Genomic DNA, 25,776 nt, shown 5'->3' on the forward strand with positions numbered 1-25,776 from the left:
CATAGTGGTTAAGACTAAATGCAAATACAGCCAGTTAGAGAACCTGTAATTAAGACACCTTTCATTTACATACAACATGTACCCTACCAGTTATCATGACATTCTGTTGCCAAAAAGTTTTGTTCCATATGTAATTTTCAGCTGCGTCCTTTATGCTTCAGGGCAGGGTTAATTGCTGTTGTTTGTTGTCGAGGGCTGTGAAGAACCATCAAAATGTGGCCTCCCTTGTACAAACTGCCATCGACAACATTCTGTAGCTTGAAACCCCTTTTGCTTTAGCACAAATGATACTATGTGTAAAAAAAAAAAAGGCGTAGCGTGGGAACCGTTATTGTAACCACGTGGTCTAGTAACTTTAAAGCATATTTCCAAGTCTTTCGACCACGTCAGGTGTGTATGAGTTTAATAAAACACATGCAAATAAGCGGTTGAGAATAAAATAAATGCATGGACAGATAAAAGCAGGGTGACCATGCGAATAAAATGTTAGCTATCATGTACTGCCAGCAATTGTTATCTATACTACGAACAAAAAAAAAAATAATTAAACACAAGAACTTAGCTCCTCTCAATGCCTTGTTACTAGCTTGCCTGTGCACCCAAGCTCCCTCTCCGGTCTTCACAAGGTGTAGCGGACTAGGGCGCCGTCTCTTTAAGGTGTAATAGAATCCAGATTGCATCGATCACGGGCTCACAGCCGCTTCGCCACTACGGACCACACCTCTCTCCAGGTTGCTACCCGCTTCCCGACGCCAAACCGGGAGTCCGGTACGTCGGATGCACGAGGACTTCGCTATGTGCGTGCGCGGTGGACCCCCGCGGCGCGCTCCCGCCAAGCCCTCAGCTGTCAGCAGCGCGAGCGGCGTCTCGGGGCTCATCTGGCCACGCCTGGAGCGCGGGCTTTGATTGGGCCGCCGTTGTTGTAGTGACCGGGAAGCGCCCGCACTCCGGGCTGACGGTTCCGGGCGCCGCACGGTCCCCCCCCCACCCCCCTTGTCCCTACCCTTCCCTGCTCCCCCAAGGCCCCGGGTGCCGTCCGCTCCCCGCATGGCCTCCGGCCCGGTAAGGTCCCCGCCGCTACCGGAGCCGACCCTTGGGCAGCGGGACCGGGGAAGGGGAACCACGCCCGGCCTGGCAGGCCTGGGAGGTAGCCCCGGACCTAGAGCTCCACAGATCGCCCAGCTCCCCGGAGCAAGACGCAGTGCCCGGGTTGAGCGGTGGGCGCTGCTCCCGGGATCCCGGCGCTCGGGACTGAGCGAGAGTTGGCTCCCGGACTTGCCCGCTGGGTTCCGCGGCGCGCCTGCGTCAGAATCACCTGGGAGGTTTGAAGGGCTTGGGAGGCTGCGGCGAGCACCTGCGGCTCGGCGCGGTGGGCGGGTCCCTCGGCGGCTCGCACCGGTGTCTGGGCTGGGGGTTCCTCCGCTTGGGGATCCCTCCGGATGGGAGCTGGGGCAATGCCTGAGCCTCTCAGCCGGGTTATGATGCCCGCGCCTCCTCACTGCTCGCCGAAGCTGCGATGTCCTCTTCGGCCCTGGGGGGGACAGGCAACGTTGACCTCTGACCTCGAGAGTTCGAATTCTGCAGCCGCTTTCAAACCTAACAACTTTCCCTCCTAGGAGGATCCGATTCTGGAACGTTATTTTAAAGGTCACAAAGCTGCGATCACCTCCGCTGACTTCAGCCCCAACTGCAAACAAATTGGTAAGTTTTTTTTTCCTTTCCTTTCTTTCTTTCCTTTTCTGACAGTAACCAAAGCTCACTTGGCTGAAAGCCTTTCTTTCTTTCCTCCCTGTCTGAGAGAGCCAGGCTTGATGCGGTGCACCCCGCCACTCCGGGTCCCTGAGTCCCTAGGTGCCTTGGTCTGTACAGACTCCCCTGGCCTGGGCCTGACAGGCAACTTTCATGAACTCACCACCAGGAGGAGTGAGTGGGAAGGGGAGGGGTTTGTGATCGGCCTGGGGAGGGTGGAGTATTGGCTGGAGAGTTTGTGAAAAGTTCTGAGAAGAGCAGGAGGAAGTGGGCACCAGTTGTGCTGCACCAGAGGCCGGGGAGCGAGGGGTCTCAAGTGACCCCTGGGAAACTCCGGTGTCAGGAAGGAGCCGAGCGCCTACATGAAAGGAGGGACCTTCTCGGAAGTTCGCCCCTACCTGAGCCGGGAACTCCAGCTTCAGGATCCGCTGCACTCCCCCCGCGTGCTGGCTCGGTGGCCGCGTCTACACACGACCTCTGAGGTTCCGGATGGCCGTGAGGTGGACATGGGCAGGCAAAAGCTGCCTGCTGCTGGCGCTTTTAACACTGGCTTATATTCTGGTGGAGTTCTCGGTCTCTACTTTGTATGCCTCCTCGGGAGCTGACCGTGCCAGGGAGCTGGGGCCAAGGAGACTCTCAGATCATGAGACAAGGGAAGAGGATTTGTCTCAGCCTCTTTATAAAAAGCCCCCTGCAGATTCCCATGCTCTTGGGGAATGGGGGAGAGCAAGCAAACTCCAGCTCGATGAGGGTGAACTGAAGCAGCAAGAAGAACTCATTGAGAGATACGCCATCAACATTTACCTCAGTGACAGGATCTCCCTGCACCGCCACATAGAGGATAAAAGAATGTATGAGTGTAAAGCCAAGAAGTTCCACTACAGGTCGCTCCCCACCACCTCCGTTATCATCGCCTTTTATAATGAAGCCTGGTCCACTCTGCTTCGAACCATTCACAGTGTTCTAGAAACTTCTCCAGCTGTGCTTTTAAAGGAGATCATCTTGGTGGATGACTTAAGTGACAGAATTTATCTGAAGGCTCAACTTGAAGCTTATATCAGCAACCTCGATAGAGTTCGCTTGATTAGAACCAATAAGAGAGAGGGGCTGGTCCGGGCCCGTCTGATTGGGGCCACTTTTGCCACTGGGGATGTCCTCACTTTCCTGGATTGTCACTGTGAGTGTAACACTGGTTGGTTGGAACCGCTTTTGGAAAGGATCAGTAGAGATGAAACAGCAATTGTATGTCCTGTCATCGACACCATCGACTGGAATACTTTCGAATTCTATATGCAGACCGGGGAGCCCATGATTGGTGGTTTTGACTGGCGTTTGACCTTCCAGTGGCATTCTGTCCCCAAACATGAAAGGGACAGGCGGACATCAAGAATTGACCCCATCAGGTCACCCACCATGGCAGGAGGCCTGTTTGCTGTCAGCAAGAAGTATTTTCAGTACCTGGGAACGTATGACACTGGCATGGAAGTCTGGGGAGGTGAAAACCTTGAGCTGTCTTTCAGGGTTTGGCAGTGCGGCGGCAAGCTGGAGATCCACCCATGTTCTCACGTGGGCCACGTGTTTCCCAAGCGGGCGCCCTACGCTCGCCCCAACTTCCTACAGAACACCGCTAGGGCGGCGGAAGTGTGGATGGATGACTACAAAGAGCATTTCTATAACCGGAACCCTCCCGCTCGAAAAGAGACCTATGGCGATATTTCGGAAAGGAAGTTACTGAGGGAACGGCTGCAATGTAAGAGCTTCGACTGGTATTTGAAAAATGTGTTCTCTAACTTACACGTTCCGGAGGATAGACCTGGCTGGCACGGAGCCATCCGCAGTATGGGCATCTCTTCAGAGTGCTTAGATTATAATGCACCGGACAACAACCCTACGGGTGCTAACCTTTCGCTGTTTGGATGCCACGGTCAAGGGGGCAATCAGTTCTTTGAATATACTTCAAACAAGGAAATCAGATTTAATTCCGTGACGGAATTATGTGCAGAGGTCCCCCAACAAAAGGATTATGTAGGGATGCAAAACTGCCCCAAAGATGGGCTCCCCATTCCAGTTAACATCATTTGGCATTTTAAAGAAGACGGGACGATTTTTCACCCTCACACAAGACTGTGTCTTAGTGCTTACCGGACAGCCGACGGCCGACCTAGCGTACAGATGAAAACTTGTGATGCCCTTGATAAAAACCAGATCTGGAGGTTCGAGAAATAGACAAGCAGAACAGCTTTCTGGGGCTGACTGTAGCCTCTGGAAAGTAACCCTGCCCAGTGATGATTGTACTTTTACCAGAAGTCACCTGGCAGCTGTCTGTAAGAACACTGGAAAGCCATGGTTCATCTGGGGATATCTCTCTGAAGCTGGGTACACAGAGCACTGCTGCTCAATATCTCAAAGTGCCTTCTTTGCTCTCGGGTTTTATTTAAAAGCTTTGTCGATATGGTCTTCTGCAACTCCTTAAGGAAAGCCGCTGTGAACTGAGATGCACAGAACACTTAAGTGTGGGCTAAGGGTGGAGCTTAGCAGTAGAATGCTTAGCTAACACGTGTAAGACCCTGAGTCCCACCCACTGCACCACAAAATACGTGCAAGGCTTAATATTTAGAACATAAGAGTCCAGGCAACATGGGGTGAGATTCGTTCTGATTGGTAAATTCATTGCATGAACTTTTCTTTTTTTTTTTTAATCAAAACATGTGAATGTGTAATTAGAGCTATTACTTTTTGATTATACCCTTTTAGTAAGCATATTAAATTTTAGGTTTCTAAAAAATCAACTTGTCTTTGATGAAATAAAAGCTGAAGAAATTTGATCTTGAGGAAAAGGCCTGGGGTTGATATTTCACTAGAAGAGGGTCCTGGTCCGAATGCAAGTTTGGAGGTTTTTATTTTATTTTATTTTATTTTATTTTATTTGAGATAGATCTTATGCATTCCAGGCTGGGCTTGAAATCCTGAGTCTTGTGTCCACCTCTCACGTACTAGGATTCCAGGCGTGTGCCTCCACAGCTGGTTCAGAGGCCCTTTTTGACAGACAGATATCTCAGAAAGACAGTGAGACCTTCACCTTCTGTTCTTTGTGACCGAGAGCTGTTGGACTGAACTGACCTATAGCCTAATACCTCACATCACTCTGCTCTGTAAGCTGCACTCTCTGTGAGCTTGTGTGTAAGTAATAGGGCATTTTCCCATTGCACCTCCTCAGGTTATGAATGCGCTAGAATGAAGCTCATTCAGAAGACTGCCCCTCCCTTTGTTAATGCCTGATCATTTGAAGTAAACACAACTTCCGCCTCCCTGAAGCTAACCACCAATGTGGTACTGAAATGTGTAAACTGAAAGTGGGCCCAGTTCTGCAGAGTGTTCAACTCCCCCCAGAGTTCACGCTGACCCGGAAATTTAGAGGCTTCATCTTAAGATTGCAAGTGGGAAAAAAGGCTGCCGTGGTCATTGTTGATTGGTGCCTTGAAGCTCCTTGAAGGCACAAGGCAGCCTGGCACTTGGGCAGCTGAACATAGGTAGCGCCAAGCAGCTGGACAGTGTTCAGTTTGGAAGATAGAAAATTGATTTGTAAACTTAGGTGAGCTGAGCTCACCTGAAGTGGTGTGTTTCTCAGAGGATATTATTAGAGTTGGTTTTATAGTCATTTTATTTTGACAATTCTTCAACTGCTTTTGCTTTTTAAAAGTTTTAAACTTTCAAAGCAGTTCTTTGACTAAGAATATAAATATTTCCCAAACTAAATTATTTCCGAAGTCCACCTGCCTTGCCTCATTTTTACAGTTCCCTACTAACGTTTTTATCCAGAAAGCGCAGGCCAAATTCGGGAGTGAGTCTCAGTTTCTTGACTCTGATATGAAAAATGCATGCTTTATAGAGAACCAGCCCGCAGGAATTCATAAGAAAAATTGTTTTCAGTGTTCACTTGACAGTTCAGCTGGAGAAGGGGAATTTTGTAAACTCTGAATTTAAGTAAATTGTTTAGTGTGACCATTGCAAAACATTAAAGTTTGTGTGTACTTATGATTGTTTAGTTTCTCATTGACTCTTAGAATGAAAATCTCTTACTCCTTTTTTGTAAGTTATCCAGCATCCCTAAAGTTTATGGACAGCCTGTCTAGATTCCATGAACAGTGGTTGAGCCTGGGTTTTATTTAAGGAAAATATATAAAAATGCTCATTCAGAAGGGAATTCTCCTATGTGCCCTCTCTCCTTGCCCTGTCCTTTTGCCTTTTGTTCTGGTCAGCCCCCTGTCACATGAGAGAATTACATGGATGCAGGTCAGAAGTGACTGTTGAAAATACTTTGACTTAGTTTCTCTGTGCCCTCATCAAAAGAGAGAAGAGGCTTAGAGAAATACTAGAGTATTTCCTTCTCTTACCTGTCTCTATATTGGTTATGGCCCATCCATCCTTTTTAGGCTGGTAGTTTATTTCTATCCATAATTCAGAAGAGTCTAAATAGTGAGTCAGAATAGTGTACAGAACAAAGGAAACTGGAGTTGTATTTTTTTGGGGGGGGGGTTCTTTTTTCCGGAGCTGGGGACCGAACCCAGGGCCTTGCGCTTCCCAGGCAAGCGCTCTACCACTGAGCTAAATCCCCAGCCCCGAGTTGTATTTTTATATGCAGACATGTTCCAATTCCATTCCAAACTCACACCATAGTGAAACATGCAAAAAAAAAAAAAAACCTCTCACTTATTTCGTTTTTGGTCAACCATCCAACTTCTCTATTTTACTGTAGAATCTACATGTTTAAGTGTTAGGAGTTTTTTGTTTTGTTGTCTACTTGACCAGTCCTGTGAGTAGATTAGCTAGAGAAGCATCTCAGCACCTTTTTGTTTTTGTTTTTAAATTGGTGATATGGTCATCTATAACTTTAAATACCTTGTCTGTAAGGGAAAATGTGTTCATTCAGCCAATAAAGAGTAGGCTCTTGCGTGTGCATTGATGTTAGCAGATTGAAATGTCCCAGGCAAAGGACTTACTTCTAAGTTGTATACTCTCAGTTACCTTATTGTCTCAGTTTTAATGAGTAGAATTCAGACCTGACTTGTGACAAGATTTCTGAATGAGCACACACTGCGGTTCAGATTTATGTCTTTGGAGCAGTGACTGTTTCCTTTTGTTAATGGTGTCTGTGATATTGATGGAGATATGCAATAAAATATATGCCTAATTATCTTTGCAGACCGATTCTGGCGATTTTAGTCTATGGAATTAATGTCCCTGTGTACACATGTATGGTGGTGGTGTGATAGTGACATACATGTGATTATTTGCTTACTTGAAAGTTCAGACAGGGCATAAGTCGGACTTCCTGCTTGACCATGTAAGATGCCATCAGCCAGTTAGGAAGTGGTGTCAGCGCTGTTATGAATTAAGAACAAGCTGGAAATGATAAGGCTCTCGGACCCGTTTTATCAACTATTCAAGGAAGCAAGTGGTTCCCTGGGCACATGGGACTCCTCCTTTCTGAATCTTGGGCTGAAGAGAAAATACTTGTCCCCTAAATCATGTAGCCTCACCCTTTCCCCTGTCTGTAAAGTGCAGTCCCTTTCCACCAGTAGCATGAGTGATTTTTTTCCTTCTGGGACAGGGTCCCATAAATCCCAGACTGTCCTCAGACTTGGTGTGCAACCAAGGATGACCTTGACTTCTGATCCTTTTGTTCCACCTCTTAACAAATACCTTGTTATCCTTGTCTCTCTCCAGTGAGATGTGTTATCTCAAAGATGTTTACTCTGTGTATCCTGCTTGGATCAGATATATTGGGACCACATTTAAGGTGTTAATGTACTAGGTATAAAAAGTTTGTATAAATGCAGGTGCTCTCTCTCTAAGCAACTCTTAAGTTTCTTCGTCAGCTTGTGTCTCTGTGTTTTGGTTTAATGAATATAAAAGGAAGACCAGACAAATTGTATGCAGTATATTCGTGGTTGCCAGCGCTTTGGAGAGGGAGGGAAGGGGGTGGGAAATCCCAGGCATGCTAAAGAAGAGATCTTTGTAATGCACCCGTTAATTCTGCAGCTTAGTATTAGGTCAAAGGTGAACAGTCAGTTTGTATCATGGTTTCCTAGAGATTCTGAGAAGCTGCAGTCCATCCTTTAGCTAGAAGACAGAGTACAAAAGGGGGATGGATGCCTTAGTCATACAGCTGTAGCCACGGCAGAAAGGATGGCCAGGAATGTCCTTATGATTTGCTAATAATAATCAGATGCACCTCTTTCCTTCTGCTCAATTTTATGACTTGCCCTGGCTAGGTGGGGCACAATAACTCTTAATAGCTAAGAGGTGTCCCAGGCCGTCTGCTCAGAGTTTTAAGTCATTTATTTGCAGTTCTCTAACCTATTCAAAACGGGAAAGGGAGGGAGTGTTGATTTAATAATCTTTTAGTTGGTGCTTGCGTGTGTGAGGTGCTATCATGTGCTGGAAGTACACGTGTACAAGAGAACAAAGTAGATGTATTTCTAAAGTGACACGAGGGGTCCATAGTCCAGGAGAAAGACAAATATGCGGAGGAAACCCACAAATCCTTGTGTAACTAAGTGCCAAGACAGAATAGAGGAACAGCACAAAGGAAAGGGAGCAGGTTGCAGGTGGCGATCAAAATGGAGTAAGAGATAAAGGAAGTAATATTTAACTCAAGTCCTAAAGAGGGAGTTGGCTGTGGAGACAGCAGAAGGGAGGCACTGCAGGAGAAGACCAAGGGCGGGAAAGACCTTGTCTTAAGGAGAAATGGGAAAATGGCCAGAGAGGGTAGAGCCTGGTACTCAGAGGGAGATAGGGGAGATGAGCTCATGGGACAGGCAGCCAGAGCTTAGCGAGGACTCAGACTACAAGCACTTAGATAGCTGCTGCTGGCCTACAGAAGATTTGCCTGACTCTGTCACTGTGTATCCTATGTCCCTTCGTCCCTATAATGTGTCTCTATTTAGGCAAATAGGGTTTTATAGTTATAATTTATGGCCTTGAGGTTTGCTCATCTGAGTGGTAAGTTCCGTTACAAGTACCCTTAGAAGAAGAACACACGGTAGCTCATGCCTGGAATGTAGCATTGGAAAGGCTGAGGAAGGACCTGGTTTGTTTTCTGTCCATACCTTGACCTCTGGCTCCAGAACTGTGGAGAATGAACTGCTGTCGTTTTAACTTTCTGAGTTTGTGGTACTTTGTTATGGTGACCACAGGAAATGGAAATGGGTTTGGGGATTTATTCTAGGGCTTTTACAATCTGATTTATGCCTCAAACTTATTTTCATGGCTACTATATGAAAACAAAGCAGGTAGGAAAGCCCTCTAGAGCTGCTGTAGGACCCTCAGAGGGTCGGTGCACAGGAGGGGTGTGCAGAAGGAGCCTGATCCTCAATCTAGACCCTGGGTTTGCTGAGCGTGTCAGGAGATAAAAGAAGGGATGTCGTCACAGGCAAGGGGCAGAAAAATGGGAGCAGATGGCCTATCCCCAAATCCTTCCTAGCACTGAGATTTTAGATCAAAAGAGATAGGCAAAGAATCAGAAAGCCTGGAAGAGTGTCATTGTGTAGGATAACCCAGAAGGTTCGATAGACGGTGCGGTAAATGCTGAAGGGAGGGCTCAGCTGGGCAAACCTAGAGGTGGTAAACAGACGTTCGGAGGGCCTTTTCAGACATCCTTCTCCGAGCCGCTCCAGCAGCCCAGTATGGTCACATGCTGGACCTTGTCAGTAGCAGCTCCCACCATCACCTGCTCCACCGAGGCCTCTCACACACGGATCTCACTATGCAGCTTACAACACATAGCTCCCACACTCCCCCTTTACATTCTCCAGGCAATATCCAATCATCCTAGCCAGACACACAACTTCCTACACACTATAAACTCACAATCATCCAGTTCCCACAGATCTCTGCACAGCAAGCCGCATGCAGTCGTTAGCCAACCCCCTCAACATAGATTTAAAAAATGAATCTAATAGATCCATGGGGGAGGGGAGGTGGGGAGGACCTGGAAGGAATAGAGGAAAGGGAAACTGTAATCAGGATATATATAGTGTGTGAGAGAAGAATATTTTCAATGAAAGGAAAAAATATTGTTATAAAAAAAAGTATGTTTTCCTTCTGTGTATATGATTTCTTTGACCGATATTGTGTGTGTGTGTGTGTGTGTGTGTGTGTACTTAACAGTTGGGTTATGTGTACGCACATTAGTGTGAGGCCAGAGGTAGATGTCATGTGTCTTCCCTCCTTCTTTTCCACCTTTATATTCTGAGGCGGGATTTTTCACTGAACCAGAAGCTCATTGACTTGGTGAGGTGGCTAATAAGCCTCTCCAGCCCTGGGCTTACAGGTATATGTCAGTATGCCTGGTTTGGTTGGTTTGGTTTTTTTATTGTTGTTTTGTTTTTTACATATGGCTTCTGGGGGTTGGTGAACTTAGGCCCTCATATTTCTGAGGCAAAGCACACTGTATTGGCCATTTCAGCTCACAGCCTGAGGTAGCCCTCTTGAATAAACTAATTGTGCTAGGAGTTGGAGCAGAGAGTCAACCATGACCGGAAGAGGGTAAAGGACGCTGGCCTTAATGGCTTTCAAGAGACTTGGTGTCCCCAGGCACTGAGATGAAGTTGGAGGTGGCTAAGGGGTCTCTGGCTTTAAAGGAGATCGTGTGCCCTTGTTTCATAGGTCCACTGGTCACATTTAGGAAGGAGCTAGGAGAGAATACAGGGCCTTTAGCTAAGGGGAGATGCAAAGCACCATGGGAGTAAGTTTATCCCATGACTGATGAGCACAGAGACTTAAGGCTTAGCTTCTGGTCGGACCTGGAGGAAGTCAAGCACGAAGGAACATGTGTCTTTGCATCCTCCCTTTCCCCAGCACCCTCTATCTGACTCTCTCTCTCTTTCTCTCTCCCTCTCTCCCTCCCTTCCCCCCCTCCTTCTCCAGGTTATCTTTACTTTTTTAAAGCACCCACAGATCCTTCACACACAGAAGTTTTGGTTTTGGTTTTGGTTTTAGTTTTCCCCATCCAGGGCAGAGGAAATTTAAGTTAGGGTCATTACTTAATGAGCCTGATTCAGTGCTTGGGGAGTGCAGAGAAACTCTGAGCGTATTAAGCTGTCCACATTTGTAGCTGCAGTTAGAATGCTGTGAGCTTACTGAACAGTCCTCGTCCATTTGGGTTCAGAGAGGTGTGTACCCGAGGATTAGATTTTATTGTTTTAGTGATTGACAGAGAAAGCCTTATCATTTCCTTGTTTATTTTTCCCTAAGGAAGGCAATCTGTCGAGGCCCAAAGGCCACTGAGCTGCTGAAAGGCAGGAGCAGTTCTGAGTGTGGGCCTGCAGACTTGTGCTAGCAAAGAGCAGAAGCAGAAAACGTAGAAGGGCTTCTGAAATAATCGTGCAGAAGTCAAGGCTTCCAGTACGAAGGTAATTTGAATTACCAGGCTCTCGTAGTACCTTCTTCGCACCTTGACAGTAGAAGGAAAAGACGTGAGAGACCGTATAATTCAAATTTATAAGAATAGACTTGTTCATGGTTCAAGTGAGGTAATGCAGCAAACAAAGGCGCCTGTCGTGTAAGCCTTGAAGCTGAGTTCAAGTCTCATGACCCACATAATGATGGAATGAGAGAACCGACTCCACAGAGCTGCTCTCTGACCTCCACACTTGCCCTGTGATACATGTGCCCACAAATGATCTCTCCGTCTCTCTGCCTTTCTATGTCTGTATGTCTCTCTGTCTCTCCCTCCTTCCCTCTCTCACACACATACACAAACAAATGATGATGATGATGACGATGATGTTTTTCAGGATACATATGGAGGTGGACCTCATTAGAAGATTCTAGTGTCTGTCCTCTGACGTCCACCCAGCAGTAATTGTTTTACAGGTTTATCAGAATGGTGTGTTTATGTGATAATCATGCCATTTACTTAGCATCGTCGTCTATAAAAGCAACAAGATTACAGTCAACCTCAATAGGGTAATTCCAGTACGCAGTGTGCCCTTTTCAGACATTGAGCCACAGTGTAAGACCCTGGCCACTGTGGAATGAGTGGCACACAAGCCGAGCCTCACACCTTGGCTTTCTTCGTAGTCACACCCTCCCTGAAGGACAGCAGAGAACTAGAACAGCAGCAGCAGCTGATCCCACTGGCCGAGCAGTTCCAGATGTGGGACTGGAGCGACAGGGAGTGGGGGGTCCTGAGAAGTTACTCAGAATAGTGTCTGTCTATGGCATCACTTCCTAGATAACAGAGCTGGTTAGTCTCTTCGAGGGGTAGAATCTGCAGGACTCCAAATACTTCTTAAAACCAAGCCACCCATGAACACTGCTACCTTGGAACCACAGTAGCATGAGTTTCAGTAGGGACAAAGTACTTAGTCACGAGTGACTAAGTTCTAACTTGATTGGAAATCATTAAGGAAAAAATATGTATTTAAAGGTATTTCTATGGAGACAAAAATGTACACATATCAGACATGGCAAAGTCTGATATGGGGAAAGAAGGTACGAGGGTCTCCTGTATGTGCTTAGAATCTTTTGGTAGGCTTGGAATTACCAACATTCAAATGTACCAAGACCAAAAAAGGGAACAGAGTAAGATATTCTATATATTAACAAAAGCTTCTGCATAGACTGATGAGGAGGGGAAAGAGAGGCAGAGTGCAGAAGAGCAAATGCTTGTTGCCCCTCTCATATGAAGTGCATGAGAAGGATGTATAATGTCCATGAGCACACAGAATCCCCATTCCTGGTGGCTGTCCTCCAGGAGAGGAACCCTGTGACTAAGTAGAGGGAAGTTCACTAAGGACCTTTTCTTCATAGTATTCAAGCTCTGTATCAGGTACTGATTTTACTAACTGAAAGTATGCATAAATTTCTTACAAAAATGGAAGAAAATGCCATCTAGTTTTAGAAAATAGTATTTTGTTTTGTTTCAGCTTTGGCTTTCTGAGACAGGATCTTGTGATGTAGCTCTGGTTGGCCTTGAGTTCACAGTCCCCCTGCCTCAGCCCCACGTGCTGAAAGATTACAAGTGTATGCCGCTATACACCTAGCTCTAGAAAACAGTACTCCTGACAGATAAACCCAGAAGTTTTTGTCAAATCCATGATGACGAGACCAGGCTGACCAGTCCATGATACTGTTGCTTCAGGTGACAAACCAACGCACAACAGCAGCAGCCGCCCCGATGACCTCCAGTTAGCATGAACAAAAGCACTACCCAGTAGTTCTGTGGTCTCACCCCCAGAGACACACAGTAGGGCTGGAGACAGCAGAGCGACAGCTTGACACAATCTAGCATCACCTGGGAAGAGAGAGGCTCAGCTGAAGATTTGCCTCCACGAGGTTGGTCTGTCGAATCACTGTGAGGCATTGTCTTGCTTGGTGGTTGATGTGGGAGGGTGTGTAGCCAGTGCCACTCCTGAGCCGGTGGTCCCGGGTACGATAAGGCTCACGCTGAGTAAGCTGTTGAGAGCGAGCCACTAAGCAGCCCTCCTCCATGATCTCTGCTTCAGTTCCTGCCTCCCAGGTTCCCACTTGCTTTCCTGCCCTGACTTCCCTCAATGACAGACTGATCTGGGAGTTGTAAGATGAAATAAACTTTTCTTCTAAGTTGTTTTTGGTTAGTGTTTTACAGCAGCAACAGAGAAACCTAAGTGGGACAACAGACTTTGTTTATCGATGTCCTAACATCTCAAACAACGGATCACCATTTTGTTTTTGTTTATTTTTTTTTATTAACTTGAGTATTTCTTATTTACATTTCGAGTGTTATTCCCTTTCCAGGCCAACATCCCCCTAACCCCTCCCTCTCCCCTTCTTTATGGGTGTTCCTCTCCTCATCCTCCCCCTATTGCCGCCCTCCCCCCAACAATCACATTCACTGGGGGTTCAGTCTTAGCAGGACCCAGGGCTTCCCCTTCCACTGGTGCTATTACTAGGATATTCAATGCTACCTATGAGGTTAGAGTCCAGGGTCAGTCCATGTATAGTCTTTAGGTAGTGGCTTAGTCCCTGGAAACTCTGGTTGCTTGGCATTGTTGTTCATATGGGGTCTCGAGCCCCTTCAAGCTTTCCAGTTCTTTCTTTGATTCCTTCAACGGGGGTCCTGTTCTCAGTTCAGTGGTTTGCTGCTGGCATTTGCCTCTGTATTTGCTGTATTCTGGCTGTGTCTCTCAGGAGAGATCTACATCCAGCTCCTGTCTGCCTGCACTTCTTTGCTTCATCCATCTTGTCTAATTGGGTGGCTGTATATGTATGGGCCACATGTGGGGCAGGCTCTGAATGGGTGTTCCTTCTGTGTCTGTTTTAATCTTTGCCTCTCTATTCCCTGCCAAGGGTATTCTTGTTCCCCTTTTAAAGAAGGAGTGAAGCATTCACATTTTGATCATCCGTCTTGAGTTTCATGTGTTCTAGGCATCTAGGGTAATTCAAGCATTTGGGCTAATAGCCACTTATCAATGAGTGCATACCATGTGTGTTTTTCACACATGTGTGATTGGGTTACCTCACTCAGGATGATATTTTCCAGTTCCAACCATTTGCCTTCAAATTTCATAAAGTCATTGTTTTTGATAGCTGAGTAATATTCCATTGTGTAGATATATCATATTTTCTGTATCCATTCCTCTGTTGAAGGGCATCTGGGTTCTTTCCAGCTTCTGGGTATTATAAATAAGGCTGCTATGAACATAGTAGAGCATGTGTCTTTTTTATATGCTGGGGGATCTTTTGGGTATATGCCCAAGAGAGGTATAGCTGGATCCTCAGGCAGTTCAATGTCCAATTTTCTGAGGAACCTCCAGACTGATTTCCAGAATGGTTGTACTAGTCTGCAATCCCACCAACAATGGAGGAGTGTTCCTCTTTCTCCACATCCTCGCCAGCATTTGCTGTCACTTGAGTTTTTGAACGGATCGCCATTTTGATAATGTATTTTATACATGTGCATGTATGTGTGTATGTGTATACATACATATATACACATACACACACATATATTTATATTTATATGTGTGTGTGCACGTATATAAGTTTTTCTTAGATTAGTAGATTTACTAACTAACATTTTTCTTAATGACCTTCCTTGGGCATTTTATCTTAAAATAGAACAGTAGAATGGTGAATACTGTAAGCTCTGACATTTTAAGTGATGTGGTATTGTTTACATGGGGTGTGGTTCCATAGAAATGTACGAAGACTAATTCTAGGGTCATACTCTCTAACAGTGATATTCATGTTTGCCGACTATTTTTCATACTGGTGCTGGAGTTTACTAGAACAGTTCTTAATTAAGAATAAAGATAAAGGGCTCCGTGAGGTTGTACACATCTGTAATCCCAATAACGCAAAGCAATTGGGAAGCAGGAGAGTCTGGAACCGAGGGTTATCACTGGCTCATGGCAAGCTTGTGGCCAGCCTGGGCTGCCTGAGACCCTGGGGGCCAGGGGTGGGGAATAGAACAAGGGAGGGGGGATTTTAGGAGAAAGATCCAATGCTGGTTTACATATCAGTATGAATATTCTTACTTCTTGTCGGTTTTTGTTTGTTTTTTTCAAGATTTCTTTGTATAACAGGCCTGACTATCTTGGAATTTGCTATGTAGCCAGGCTGGCCTTGAACTCACAGAGATCTGCCTGCCTCTGCCTCCCTATATAGTGCTGGGATAAAAGGTGTGCACTACCATGCTTTTTGTTCTTTTCTTTGTTTTATGATTTACTATTCATCTTTACTTCATTCACACTGGTGTTTTGCCTGCCTTTGTGCATGTGTGAAAGTGTGAACTCCCCTGGAGCTGAAGTTTACAGACAGCTGTGAGCTGTCATGTGGGTGCAGGGAGTTGAACCAGGTCCTCTGGAGGGACAACCAATGATCTTGATGGATGAACCGTCTCTCTGGCCCTATTTAAAAAGTTAGTAGTTTTTATGTTATATTTTCTTAAAATGTAAAAGGAAACATGAAGTAGACCAAGCGAGACTTGTAACTGAAGTGTCTTTGTTGCTGGCATGTCATAAATGGTAGACCTCACTTAAATCTGATTCTGTGGCTTAATCTTTTAGCCATCTTACTGAAGTTAGAACATCTTTCTGCTCTCCAGGCAGCTGCATACCCTCTACCTGTGTACCTCTATGCAGTTGTGCATATGTCTCATTAGCTTCCCCAGTTTACTGTATCTGAACAAACTCTTAGTTTCTACCCCATCCTGTCACTAGACCAGTGGTTCTCAGCCTGTGGGTCACAACCTGTTTGGCAAACTCTGTCTCCAAAAAAAAAAAAAAAAATTTACATTATGACTCAAAACAGTAGCAAAATTACAGTTATAATGTAGTAACAACAATAGTTTTATATTGGGGTCACCACAACATGTGGAACCATATTAAAAATATTAAAAGGTCGCAGCATTAGAAAGAGTGAGAAGCACTGCTCTAGCCCCTGTTTTATCATGGTCTTTCCCATCTCATTAAAGAACCTTTGGATTTTCCTGGCTTTGTGGACCAGGATCCTTCCGCTTCTCTTCATCAAGTCCTCTAACCCCATAGTTTCTGCCCCTCTAATGTCCACAGCCTCAGACCTTTTAAGATCACCATCCCCTTCATAATGGTAATCCTGGAGTTGATTTCTTTCTTATGCTCCCTCTCTGCTGTCTGTGTCATATGCCTGGAAAAGTAACCCTAGAGGTAAGAAGCCTCACCACCAGGAAGTCATTGTCAGTTTTGAATTACTCCAAAAATAACTTGAGATTAGCAATTCAAGGAGGAAAAGTGTGTTTGGCCTTCTAGCTGTGGAAGTTTCTGTTGGTGGCCAACTTGTCTCTGTCACGGGCAGCACGTGATAGAGGAAGCTGCTCCCCTCTTGGTGACTTGGAAACAGACAGGAAGGTCTGGTGTCCTAATATCCCTTCAAAGTCTTCCCCCATAACCTACCCCTCCTACTGGGACCCACCTCATAAAGATCCCCTACCTCCTAGTAATACCTCAAACTGCTGACCAAGCCTTGACTGTACAGGCCTGGCTGAAGTTCCTTACGGCACTCTTCAAGTCATTGTTTATGGTGGATAAGCTTAATGCATGTTTAGGCAAACTCTGATGTGTTCTCTTCTAAAAGCTCCCTGTCGTCCATATAATCTGTTTTCATAAGTTCATAACTGACTTCCTAAGTTAATTTGCTTCTGAAGTATTATATGAGTGAGACTGAGTTATACACGAAAGACTACAGCGTAGCTGTATCTAGTTTGCTGGGTAATGAGTTTCTAGCTCGGGGTCCTTTGAACAGTACTGCTGCAAACTCTGCTGTCTGTGAAATGTATATGAACTCTGTTTGGTGTATGGGTTGGAGGGGAGCTGCCGAGTTAAATGATACGTGCACGTTCCACTTCTGATACCTCTGTGTGTGTGTGTGTGTGTGTGTGTGTGTGTGTGTGTGTGTGTGTTGAGATAGGCACTTCCCATGTAGCTTAATTTGACCTGGAGTTTACTCTTTGTAGCCCAGGCTGGACTCTAAGTCATGTCTACTCTTTCTGCTTCCACCGCTTGATTGCAGGCATGAGCCACCAAGCTGCAAAGTAGTGTTTTGTTGTTTGAGCTTCATTCCTTCCCTCCCTCCCTCTCCCTCCCTTCCTCCCTCCCTTCCTCCCTCCCTTCCTCCCTCCCTCCCTCCCTCCCTCTCTCCCTCCCTCCTTTCCTTCTTTCCACAGGGGTCTCACTATGCAGCCTTGGCAGGCCTGAAACTGTGTAGGCCAGGCTAGCCTCAAACTCATAAAGTTCGACCTGCTTTTTCCTCCAGGCACTGGGATTTAAAGGCATGTGCTGCCACAGCCTGCTTGCACTGATTATTATTTTCAAGGAACAAGTTTTTTTCATCACAAAATGTTCTTCTCTTTATGATGAACAGTTTATATATCTTGTTGAAGCAAATTTATCTTACCTCAGTCATAAAACTATTCTAGGTTCTCTAAAAGCATTTTAATCTGTAATACGTACAGAACGTATGCATGTGAAAAAGGAAATCTCTTCTCCAGTGTCAGTGACAATTTTTCTCTCCCAGAGCATGGGATACCCTCTTTTCCAAACCCTAGTGCAGCTTCCTCCTGCACTTGGAGTAAGGTGTGTGTGTATGTCTCTCCATGCCTCCTTGACCCTGTGAGGCCTGCTGCTGGGCCTGTTCTGGGACATGTGTATAATAGCACTTGTTTTGTGGGCATGAGTTAAATCCACCTTTGGAAAGGCATTTATTTCCACTGTCGATCACATTCATTTTCCCTCCACTTAAGATTTTTAAGCTAACGTCTGACATACAGTTTTTGATTAATCGTCAAATGTCATAAAATTGCAGAGCAAAAGCAGATTTTTAAGGTCATCTCACCCAGCTTTAGAGCGTTTTGGTGGGTGGTAGTTTCCTAAGCTTACCTGCACTGTGGCTATGTGAGAAAAGAGCCACACGGAAAGCACATGGAACCCTTTAGGAGTTAGGATGCTGTGGTTTACACAACACATCTTCAAAAGGTTCAAGAAGAAGTTGTCTCCGCATATACATGTGTTTTCGTACATAGAGAAGAACCAAAGACATAAGACAAAATATCAACAGGTGGGATTGGGCAAAGGGTCTATTAGTGCTATTTAAGATATGACTTCCGTGTGAGCTCATATCCACACAGTTTTTTTAAGTATCTTATCTGTCCCTCTGAAACACTGGGGGAGAGTGACTAAGGCACTTTACTCAGACTGTCCTTGACCTCTCCTTAGTCACTGGGGCTAGAACCCTGCTGGGTAGCAGGACACTACCAACTTAGCAGGTTCGTAATAAGATTTAAATATTTTCAAATAATAAAAGATTTTTGTCATTACCTAGCCAGCCTCACAACCCCTGACTTCTCTGTCACTCAGGCCTTGTTGTTGATGAGGCATGTGTGTACTCGTGTCTCAACACTGGTCTGTTCTTCTCTTTTCCGACAGCTACTGCTTCCTGGGACACCTTTCTCATGCTATGGAGTTTGAAGCCACACGCTAGAGCTTACAGATACGTGGGCCACAAGGATGTTGTGACCAGTCTGCAGTTCTCTCCACAAGGAAACTTATTAGCCTCTGCCTCGAGAGATAAAACCGTTAGACTCTGGGTTCTTGACAGGTAAGAGGAGTAAATGCTGATGGGGTTCGGTTGGAGCTGTGGGAGGCGCTGAGGCCTGAGTACTCCTAATGTGCCTCGTGGGGATGCTTCAACTCCCTAGTGGCCTGTGCTCGTTGGGGTCACAGATATGCTGCCCTGGTTTTAAAGTCAAACAATTTCATACAAGTTTCTCAAATTTCAACTCAAAATTATCTCCTCTTTTTGAAAAACCATTTGTAACCTAGAGATATGCACAATATGTCAGAAGCTTTGGGAGACGGCTAGAAATGTCTGTGTAAATCTGAAAGAAACACAGAGGTTCATTATTAACCTCACAGTGCCCGCCAAGCTATGGGTTTTTAAGGGACCTGGGGACCCTGTCGACACCCCTGTGCCTGGAGCATCCTTTGATTGTTATAACTCATTTTGGAGCTCTAGAATTTTCTTGTTTAAAACATTTACAACAAATACATAAATCATTGTTGGGTACAGTGACGCATACCTGTAATCTCAACACTCAGGAGATAGACACAGGCCTGAATTCAAGGCCAGCCTGCTGGTACACAGAGCAAGTTCCAGGACAGCCAGAGCTATACAGAGAAACCCTGTCTTTGTCTTGAAGAGCCATTGTGTGTGTGTGTGTGTGTGTGTGTGTGTGTGTGTGTGTGTGTGTGTGTGTGTGTAAAATGTATACATTCGCTGATATTTGGTAACATCTTCAGTGAGACACTCTCCAGCCATGAGCTGACAGCCTGTCTATTTGTAGTTAGGGTATCTTTTAAGTTTTAAATTCCAAGTATATAAAATTTCAAACATCCATAAAAGTGAGTAGCCCCACTTCCTCCCCACACCCACCAACAGCTTCAGTAACTTCCCATGTTCAGCCATCCTTGTACCATATAGCTACCTCCAACTTTTTCTAGAGTGCTTTCCTAGTGAATCCCGTACATACTGTCACTCTCCTCTGTCCTGTATCAGAGCATGCGAGTGTCAGCATTTCCCTTGACTCTGTTGTGGCAGGATTTGATTTACAGTGTAACTAAATGGGTCAGGCACCTGCAGAGGAAGAAAGCTTACAAGTGATCGCCTGCCACTAGGAACTTCATTCTGCCACCACCCAAGGGAAATTCTGCGCTGAAAAGTCTGAGTGGTATACTGACAGAAGTAAAAGCTCTTGGAGAGAAGTGACACGGGAATGTGCATGGACTGTCGGGAAATTCAGAGGAGGAAGGGGAGGGCTTAGGGTGCAGGCAGAAGCATGTGCTGTAAAATCCTTAGCCTTGGAAATCTAGGACTAGTTCATTGTATTTATTGCCATTTAAAATCCCCCATGGTGAGCACCTTAATCCCAAAACCATCACCTCTCTTTATTCTGTGGGTATTTGATATGGGTTTTTCCCCATTTGGTGTTTGCTGAGGTTACCCATACAGCCTCTCATGAGCTAGCAGCTAATCTAAAGTGTGGACCCCAGTCACAAGTCCGGGACCTTGATTGTCCTTGAGCCTGCTCATGCTGTGGGACAGCCTAGACTCTCCCACAGGGTGACAGAACAGCTCCCGGACTGTAAAAGCAAAAGCTGCTGGACCTGTTAAGGATGAGGCCCTCAACTGCACGGTGCCACTTGTGCTGGACAGAAGAGAGGACAAAGCAGCAGTCAGCCAATGGCGCAGGAACTCTGCTGCCCTGGCTTCTGCTGAGCTTTCTGTGCAGCAGAGAGAGGCCAGGTCGGGCCAGCCCAACTGGGGAGGCCCTGGGAAGGACATGTGTAGTACCGCAGTCTTCGGGTGGGGTGTAGACTGAAGTTGAGAAAGTATTTTTTATTATGTTGACTGTGGCTATAGCTTCTTGGTCACTGTAGAGGATAAGTCTTTCCTCGGTTGTTTCTAGGATTGAATGAACAAAAGCTAAAAGTGTACCCGATTCCTTCTCACAAGAGTTCCGCTCAAAAATGAACTGAAATATACTGTCCCTGAATATACTGTTCTGGATCGATAATATCAATTATTACATATTACCAGGTATTATTATATACCCGGTGATAGAAATTAATGATAAAGTGACTTTTGTCCCTCTAGGCCACTGGGTGGGCGAGCCAGACCGAATCAGAGAAGCTTTAAGGTATTGAACTTCCCAGTGAAGTTCAACAGACTGCTGTTGAACTCTCTCTGTGTATGTTAGGTGGTGGTCTCTCACAGACGAGTAACGTCACTCCTGTCCTCAGAACACTTACTGGTTAGTAGAAGAGAAACCGTTTGGTTTTTAAATGTCAAGATACACTGCAGTAACCCAGATCCTTGTTGCCGGTCAGGAGCACTGTGGTTTGGTCAGAGGGCTGCAGATGGGAAACAGCCTTCCCGAGCGTGAACGCAGAGGCCCAGGTGGCGTGTTTGAAGCACTGTCACCACTCAGGGTACAAAGTTCACCTCAGTGGCAGGGGATCCTGCCAGCGAGCTTAAGGCGTTGTACTTTATGGTGAGGGAACATGTTTACACTGGGCTTTATGAGCTAGGCATTACCTTTCAACAAGTGACAGGCGCAGTATGTAGGTGACTGGGGGTGGGGGCAGAGGATTAGAGCCTGGAGACAGTTTAAGAGGCTTTTCCAATAATCTAGGTGAAGGGTGCCAAGGGCATAAATTTCTGAGGGCAAGCGGAACTGGCGTAGGAAGAAGAGGGCTGGCCATTGAGGGGATGTGTAGGAGAAGGGGTAACCACAGGGATTGCCCATGTAATGCATGGAGGAGAAGCTGCGTCTAACTTCCCTTGGCTCCTCTCATAGAGACACGCTGCTGTCGCCCCAATCCCAAGGCAGCAAATACAGGGCGAGCTACAGGCATTCAGATGTCGTGTGAACATCTGAACATTGAGAATCTAAGACAGACGTCTGACTGAATTCTGTTTTGTTTTCTGAGCATCATGATGGTCCCTACATGTACTGTGTAAGCAATGATTTTCTACATGCAGAAATGACCAGGTCCTCATTATAGTGCAGAGTGGCTGTGCCTCGGAAACTTAACACTGCCACAGCCTCCCAGCGTTCACCTTGGAACTCAGCACCACACAGCTGCTGAGAAGAGAGCACGCTAACGTGTGGGCCAGGGCTTCTGCAGAGTTAGCAGCCTGCATCTGTCTTCTAAAAGATTTTGCTCGCCTACAGTGCTCACATTGTGTTCTCCAATTGCTCTGTTATCTTTTCTCCTTCTCCAATCAAGACAAATAACACGGACTTGTAATTTCAAAGCACTTTTGTTCATGAGTATAAGATTGCAGCCATGGGGTTAGCAAGGCCATAGGTACACACTGGGCCTCAGTAATTGGTGCTGGTCGGCGTAGGCTCCAGGAGTAGGAGAAAGGGAGATTCTCAGGAGGCATTCTGTATAAAAACACGCAGCACAGAAAATACCTTTTCCCAGCCCAGACTTTTAGCTCACAGAACTCCAAGCGGCTCCAGTTCAAAACTTTGCCTTGGCGCTATCAGTTTTAACCAACCTTGCTCCTCTGAATTGAAACATCTTGAAACTACAGACTGCTGTTTCTAAAGTAACACAAAGTGCAGTATAGCTCGAAATACACTTTCCCAGCTTCTACACAGCTGTGCATCTTAGGGGCAGGGTAAGCAACCTCTCAAAGTCAAGTGTCAGCTGTGACTTCCATGAGCCAAGCCAGCGCACCACAGCAAATGTGGAGGGTGCCGCAGCACACGGCCCTCTCGCACTTGTTAAGGTCTGGTCTGCATTAGGCTGTTTACATTTCTGATTCTTCATGGCGACTGAGTATTACATTAAGTAATTTATCACTGTTAAACTGTGTTTTCAGGAAAGGAAAGTCTTCAGAATTTAAAGCACACACAGCCCCAGTTCGAAGTGTGGACTTTTCAGCTGATGGCCAGTTTCTGGTTACAGCATCTGAAGACAAATCCATTAAAGTATGGAGTATGTACCGTCAGCGCTTCCTCTACTCCCTGTACCGACACACACACTGGGTACGCTGCGCCAAGTAAGTGCAAATGGTTCCTCATGCAATCAGCCTCCTGCCCCAGACTATATCAGCCCCACCCCATCCCCAACCTCCAGACAAGGAACTGGGGTCATGTCCACTCGTTCACTCAGCAAACATTTATTCTGTGACTACAGTGTGCTGGGATCACTCATAACAAAGCCGTCAGAATCCATATATGAGAGCAGTAAGTCTGTGCCGTTTTAAATAGATCCTGAATGAAATGAACTCAAAGTAATGAGCTAATTTGTTTGTGAGAGGAATGGGTGTGGCGTGGTCACTGCTCCCTGCCCTTACTCAGGTCTGCAGTAAGAGAGCTGGAAGGTAGGTTGAAACAGGCGAATGAAGCTTGGTGAGGAGAGGCACACGAACAAGGAGAGCGAAGAGAGCATCTGTAAGTGAGAGATGAGCACTGTCCCGGGACCATAGGATAGGAACCCCCAGGCTCAGCTCCACCACCATGGCTGCAGTTGTAAGACTGAAAATCACTGGAGTGGAGAACCTGAACTGAGAACTGGAGGAAGGGGTTCGGGGCTGGAGGATAACTGTTCAGGCACAGAGCAAGGAGTGCACAGTGCATCTCCAGTGCTGTCAGCGGGGGGCTGGTCCTTTGAGGAGTGGAAGAGTGGAGAGCAGAGGGCTCAGGGAGGCGCTTCTGAGGTTCCAGAGTGGGCCTAGGCCAGGCCACGTGAGGCAGGCTTGCTTCTGCCACGTAGAGCGGAAGGCATGGTTTGCTTCCCAGCTTGGCAGATGAGGTTCCAGAGAGTTAAAGCTGAGACTCACTTAATAGAAAGTGTCAGAAGCCCAGCTGTGGGCGTTTTTCTTCCTCCTCAGTGGTCAGTTGCCAGGAGTGTTTAATAACGTCGCACTGAGCAGGGCGCAACCAGAGCTGGGAAGGATTCTGGGTCTCTGCATGTTTGCTTTGTTCTTTCAAGCACACGGCTACTGAAGGCTATAGGTAGCTCCAAGCTTAAATCTTCACAGCCTAGAGGATGTCCAGGAAAAGTCCCTCCCTCCCTATTTCTGTTGGAAAAAGGCTGGGAATGACTCAGGCCGAAGTGTAGAGTCCTATGTCTAGTGGTAAGAAGTGGTGGTTCCCTCGCGCCCAAGTCAAGTACGTGTCAAAATGTCTGCTCTGGCCAGAAGCCAACTCACACCCATACCCTATCTTCTACAGGGAATAGAAGAGCTGTCTCACAGAAATGGTGTCACGGGTGTGCTCACGGGGAAACTATGGTCCCCGTGCTCCCAGCCACATTACAGTGCAGTAAGAGTTTGAGTCTAGCTGTCTGTGTGTCCCAGCACCCCACAGTCTTCACTGCTGCTATGGTCTTAACAGGATGACATCACTCAAATGGTGCTGACTATGATCCATGGAGATGAATCTAACAGGGATAAAAGGATGGGGTGTATTTTACTGAGTTGTGCTTTCTTCAGAAGAGCTCAGTTACTTTTGCACCGCAGCCATCACAGTATCATTTCTCTCTCCTCATCTGTATGGCAAAGAACATCCAATCTCAGCCAGGAAGAGTGGTGCACACCTCTAATCCCAGCAGGCAGGCAGATCTGTGTGAGTTCAAGGACAGCTAAGGCTACAAAAACAAACAAAATCAAAAACTGTCTTGAAAGCCAAATCTAAATCAATAAGCAAATGAGGTTGTGGCTAGTATGAAAGAAAAGTCAAGAGGCCTCACAAGTTAATGATTGTGCTGCGTTTGGGGCATACTCATGTGCCAGTGAGAGCTGGCCGAGTGGGTGCTCTTGAACTTGATGACAAGATCCACTTACTCTGTGTTGAGACAGTGCTTTTGTTGGGCCATGCATGAAAGGGAAGAGTGAACATTGGTGTTTTGTTAAGCATAGAGGAAGCACTAGCAGGGACACGTGGAGCTCCCTGGGAGAGGGAAATAGAATAGATTTTCCTGGTGGACTGGAACAGGGAGGAGAGGAGGGTGTGAGCACGAGGACCAAGTGGGAAGGGGAAGGGCATGGGCTTGAGGGAGGAAATGGGGGAGAGACCGCTAGAACTGAGGGGTAGTGCAGTAAAACTCTATAATATGTGAAGGTCATCCTAGTGAGGTGTCCCAAATAATGAGAGAAGGAGAACCCCAACTGCCATCTCTTGTCACTAAACACAGCTTCTGGTACGAGGACTGGGTTTTGTCCAGTTGAGCTGCTGGCCGAAAGGGTCCCATGGAAATCCCCAAACAACCCAGTTGAACCATAACATCAGTATGATGGTTTTTATTTTATTATATTTTATTTTGTTATGTTTTGTTGTTACCTCTTAGAAGCCTGTTCATTTGTAATGTGAGAGAGAAAGGGAGTGAATCTGGGCGGGCAAAGAGGTGAGGGGGAGCTGGGAGGCATAGAGGGAGGGGAAACTATTCTGATTATATTGTATGAGAAAATATATTTTAAAAGGGGAAAATAAAGTGTTGTATATGCAATATACTCCAATCATGTCATCCCCTCTCTCATCTCCTCCAGATTCCCTCCCCCACCTCCCCACCCAGCCAATTCCATGCCTTGCTCCTCTCTCTTCAGAAAACAAACAGGCGGGGTTGGGGATTTGGCTCAGTGGTAGAGCACTTGCCTAGCAAGCGCAAGGCCCTGGGTTCGGTCCCCAGCTCCGAAAAAAAAAAAAAAAAGAAAAAAAGAAAAAAAAAACCTGAACAGAAAACAAACAGGCAAGTAAGAAGAATAAACAAAAAGCAGGAGAAGCACGCACCCCAAAACCTATGAAAACACAAAACCAGGACCCAGAATACACAAAGACCTATACTGTAAAAAATGTCCAAGCAAAGCAATATAAGAAACACACACACACACACACACACACACACACACACACACACACACACACAAACACACGTCTGCAAAACTAGGTTTGAGTTCCAGAAACTAAGTAATTATAAAATGTGACTTAAA

At 46.1% G+C, this 25,776-nt stretch overlaps 2 protein-coding genes across 6 annotated transcripts in view; both read left to right on the forward strand.

Moving 5' to 3' along the window:
* Nucleotides 1-904: 904 nt before the first annotated feature.
* Poc1b (POC1 centriolar protein B) overlaps nucleotides 905-25,776 on the forward strand; it is a 99,826-nt gene continuing 74,954 nt past the window's right edge. For 3 of the 5 annotated variants that reach the window (XM_087555256.1, XM_087555255.1, XM_087555257.1), the window contains exons 1-4: nucleotides 905-1,062; nucleotides 1,617-1,701; nucleotides 18,699-18,870; nucleotides 22,666-22,845. In XM_087555256.1, coding sequence (XP_087411382.1) covers nucleotides 1,048-1,062; nucleotides 1,617-1,701; nucleotides 18,699-18,870; nucleotides 22,666-22,845 — 452 coding nt within the window. In that variant the 5' untranslated portion in view covers nucleotides 905-1,047. 5 annotated transcript variants of the gene reach the window in all.
* Galnt4 (polypeptide N-acetylgalactosaminyltransferase 4) lies at nucleotides 1,993-4,534 on the forward strand. Its single transcript, NM_001025053.2, is given in 1 exon segment — nucleotides 1,993-4,534. A coding segment is annotated over 1 exon segment (1,737 nt). The 5' UTR covers nucleotides 1,993-2,238; the 3' UTR covers nucleotides 3,976-4,534.

Source organism: Rattus norvegicus, chromosome 7 (genome assembly GCF_021556685.1).
Source record: "Rattus norvegicus strain SHRSP/BbbUtx chromosome 7, alternate assembly SHRSP_T2T, whole genome shotgun sequence".
NCBI classification, from domain to species: Eukaryota; Metazoa; Chordata; class Mammalia; order Rodentia; family Muridae; genus Rattus; species Rattus norvegicus.